The sequence below is a fragment of the Citrus clementina genome, unplaced genomic scaffold, assembly GCF_000493195.1.
Source record: "Citrus clementina cultivar Clemenules unplaced genomic scaffold, Citrus_clementina_v1.0 scaffold_6, whole genome shotgun sequence".
Taxonomy (NCBI): Eukaryota; Viridiplantae; Streptophyta; class Magnoliopsida; order Sapindales; family Rutaceae; genus Citrus; species Citrus x clementina.
This window is the reverse complement of record NW_006262139.1, coordinates 15292452-15296373: the sequence shown is the minus strand read 5'-3', so window position 1 is coordinate 15296373 and position 3922 is coordinate 15292452. Positions and strand designations below refer to the sequence as shown.

The following is a 3922-nucleotide window of genomic DNA, read 5'->3' as shown; positions in this document are numbered from 1 at the left end:
TTAGTTTTCCTCAAAAGATGCTTCTTATTACTGGAATTAGACCCTTGAATTTTTATTTGTCATATATTCATGTTAATAATATAGGGCAAATAGTTTTCAACATTTCATCATGAATTCATGATCCATTTTTCCTTGTTTTTAAGGATTACATTAAAAAGAAATTATAAAATGTAAATTAATAATTATAATGAGGATACATAAGTAATTTCACGAAAACTACCGAGTAAACTTACTAAACTACAGAGGAATCCCCAAAACAGTTGGCCATTAAATTTAATCCCCCGTCTTCACATCGCGCACACTTGCGCTTTAACTGAACTCTCAGTTTCTAACAGACATTAATTTTTGTCTTGAAAAGAAAAACAATGAAAATGGAACCACAAACGGAAACTGAAAAATGGAAAGCAACGGTAATCGAAGTTGACGGCGGCGACGCTGTTGAAGCTGATGCCGATGTTGGCGCTGACCGAGGCCGGAGCGGCGACGATTCTGTAGTGGCTGTCGGCGAGGGAAGTAAAAGAAGCGGCAGAAGCCGAGTGAAGGGCCCTTGGTCGCCCGAACAGGACGCGGTATTGAGCGAGCTTGTAAGCAAGTTCGGGGCGAGGAATTGGAGCTTGATCGCCCGAGGAATTGCTGGTCGCTCCGGCAAGTCTTGCAGGCTCAGGTGGTGTAATCAGCTCGACCCAGCCGTTAAACGCAAGCCATTTACCGGTATATTTTACATTAGAAAACTTATAATAATATTGATCGATATTTCTGATGTCTCAAGTACTGAATTTTTTTCTTTTTTTCAAATACAATGTTGAATTGATGGTTAGTCACCAACTATGGTGATTTTAAATTTGTTGTTTTTGTGTGAAATATTATTATTTTATTAAACCCAAGGAAGTGTGCAAATTTGTTTTTTAGAATCCAGGCATAAACATGTCGATGAAACATAAGGAGCAATGTAGAAAGTTGTAACTGCCTTACAGGTTTTGTAATGTAGAGGCAGATCTAAGTTGTTCTTTTGAATAATTTGATGATATTGAAGTTGGAGTTTGAAGGTAAGGATTTGATAATAGTGGGGACTTTCTTCAAGCTTGAATCCTCTTTGGGTTGGTGGTGGAGTACCTGCTCCAAGGTACTTAACCACACCAAGTTTCTAGTAATTTCGGATCTTGCTCTCTACCTAGAAAAGTACCGTACCAAAAAAGAGTCCACACCCTCATGAATGAACGTTGGGTCTGTTTAGTAACGTGGAATTAGGGTTTGTCTTGAACCCTAATTCCAAGGCTGCATGTGGGCTTTACAGGTGTCTGCTTAGAATTGGTCATGTTGCCACGCTTTCTGGACATATCTTACCTTTCCTTTTTTTATTCCATCCCCGATGTGTCAACTCCAGATTATACCATCATACCATGGCCCTTCCACTTATATTTTTCTCTCTGGATAGTCTTAGGAAACTCATTCCAGATATTTACACTCTGGAATGAGTACTTTGCCCATTTCAGGGGATTAGTGGTCAGATTCAGGTTCCTTAGAAATTGGGTACCTATAAGTGGACTCGGGCATACCCACAAGCTTAGACAACATTAGGATCATTGAGAAAGTTTCTGTTAATTTTGAAAGATAAAAACAGAGGATTAAAGAATTTTGAGGAAGAACAAAGAAAGATATGCGGGAATGCAAAACTGGAAATTCTTGTTTCTTTTATGCATTAAGCTTACAATATATAATAAAAATTGAAAAACTAAGTGACCGAGAATCAAGCCATGAGCTGATACATGTTGAACAAAGTAACAACTTCCTAAAGACTAGGACAAACTTAATTTAATGACAACTGAAACATGAGACAATTATCCAAAACGAGAATAGCTTTGCAGTCCTAAGTGCAGCTAACTAACAGTTTCCCTTGCATCACGGGCCTAGTGTGTAAACCAAGATTGTATATATGTATTAGATCTCTGTTAAGACCACATATCAGTTATGTCTGGTTCCCAAATTTTGTTACTGATGTCTGATGACAATTAAGACTAGGCAAGGACCCTGTCTGCTGCCATGGACATTGAATGGAATTATCTACATGTAATGATACGGTTGATTTATCTGCGTTGCAGACAAATTCCACCATGTCATTTCTTGAATTTAATTGATGCTAGTACTTCCTGATGACTAGAATGACCAAACTAGATTTGTTTCAGATGAGGAGGATCAAATTATAGTTGCAGCTCATGCGGTACATGGAAACAAATGGGCTGTAATTTCTAGGCTTTTACCTGGGAGGACAGATAATGCTATAAAGAACCACTGGAACTCTACCCTAAGGCGCCGGGGCGTGGAGCTTCGCAGGACGATGAAGCTTGGATCTGTAAATATGATGGAAGATACGAATGTGGATAAGTCCAAAGCGTCATCTGAAGAAACTCTCTCTTGTGGTGATGTCAATTCATTCAAATTCCTGGAGGAAAAAGACACAAGTTCTCTGGAAAATTTGAATAATCACTGTGGAGACAAATCTACAACAGAAGTTCCGTCTAGCCAAGAAACAGAAGAACCACCTACTCTTTTTCGTCCACTAGCACGTGTCAGTGCTTTTAGTGTATATAATACATTGGATGATCCAGAGACTGCTTCAATACATCCAAGGCAAACTCCATCACAAGGACCATTAGTTCAAGTAACCATGCCAGATGCTGGGACCTGCAAATTGCTTGAAGGAGTTTATGGTGAGCGCATGGTGCCCCACTGGTGCGGCTATGGCTGCTGTGGCATCCAACATGGTGGTAATTGTCAAAGCTCTCTGTTGGGGCCTGAATTTTTTGATTTTTCAGGGCCCCCAGCCTTTCCAAGTTATGAATTGGCTGCGATAGCTACAGATATAAGTAATGTTGCTTGGCTGAAAAGTGGGTTGGAGAATAGCAGTGTCACAGTGATGGGTAATGAGGCTGGTAGGATTAAAAACTAATGAGTCTCAAGTGCAAACCAGTGATGCATTGGGCAGATCAATATCTAGTGGGCTTCCATTGCCAATGAGTAGTACATCTGGTAAAATAGTATGTAATGGATCTCGTGTGAATGGGGTGTTTTGGAGAGAATATAATGAAATGAATATTTCTAATTTGAAGAGTGTACCAATGTGCTACCAACGTGTATTGGTAGGTAGCAGTTTGTTCTTCCAGCTTAAGATGAGGCCAAAGGATTGAAGACAAAAATTGTCACTCTATCTTCAACCGGAGTTGCAGGAAGGCGGAAGTATAACTGAGAAAAAAATTCATTTTTTTTTCGGATTACTGATACTCGAGGATAGGTGCTGTGTGATCAAGAATCAAACATACCCATCAGAGACTTTTGCATTGCTATTAAGATGCCAAGGATAAAGGAAGAATGTGAAGATCTGCATTAGAGACTTTTCAAATGCCTTAAATTTTGTCTGTAGACTAGATGATGTTGATGTGAGAACCTTGGCCTCTCTTCTGCTGTGATATAAGGATCAAATGTGATCTTCTGGTCTTTTCAGTTGATTCATTGTCCGATTTATTGGTGGTTAAATTTAATAAAAATGATTGCAGGTATCTTATATTTTGTGAATGGATTCAGTTCTAGGTCGTCTTTGTTTTTTCATGGCTCTTCACTGCATATACATTTGCCTGCAGGTCAGCTTGTTCCTACATAATCGCTTGCATATTTCCTGAGTTTATTCTTTAGGTGTTGGAATTTGTACGTCTAATATTACAATGATTACGTTGCCTCAGAAATTAGTCTGTAAGCAGGTTTTGTTACCTGAATTATCTTGCAGTCATGTAGATCTCTTTTACCTTTGGACGAGTGTATGCTGCTTTAAAATTTGGGCAAGTAAAAAGACTACGAAAAAACGCCAGGTAGGAATCTTTTCCAGATTGCATCAACAGAAAGCTGATTTGGTGGAGCTGAAGTAGGCAAT

At 39.1% G+C, this 3922-nt stretch overlaps 1 protein-coding gene across 1 annotated transcript; it reads left to right on the top strand.

Annotated features, from left to right (window-relative positions):
- The first annotated feature begins 272 nt into the window (after window positions 1–272).
- Window positions 273–3546, top strand: LOC18039209 (transcription factor MYB1). The gene is made up of 2 exons (XM_006429189.2): window positions 273–711; window positions 2184–3546. Exons 1-2 carry the CDS (start codon window positions 366–368, stop codon window positions 2945–2947), a joined length of 1110 nt encoding a protein of 369 aa, XP_006429252.1. The 5' UTR covers window positions 273–365; the 3' UTR covers window positions 2948–3546.
- Window positions 3547–3922: the final 376 nt, after the last annotated feature.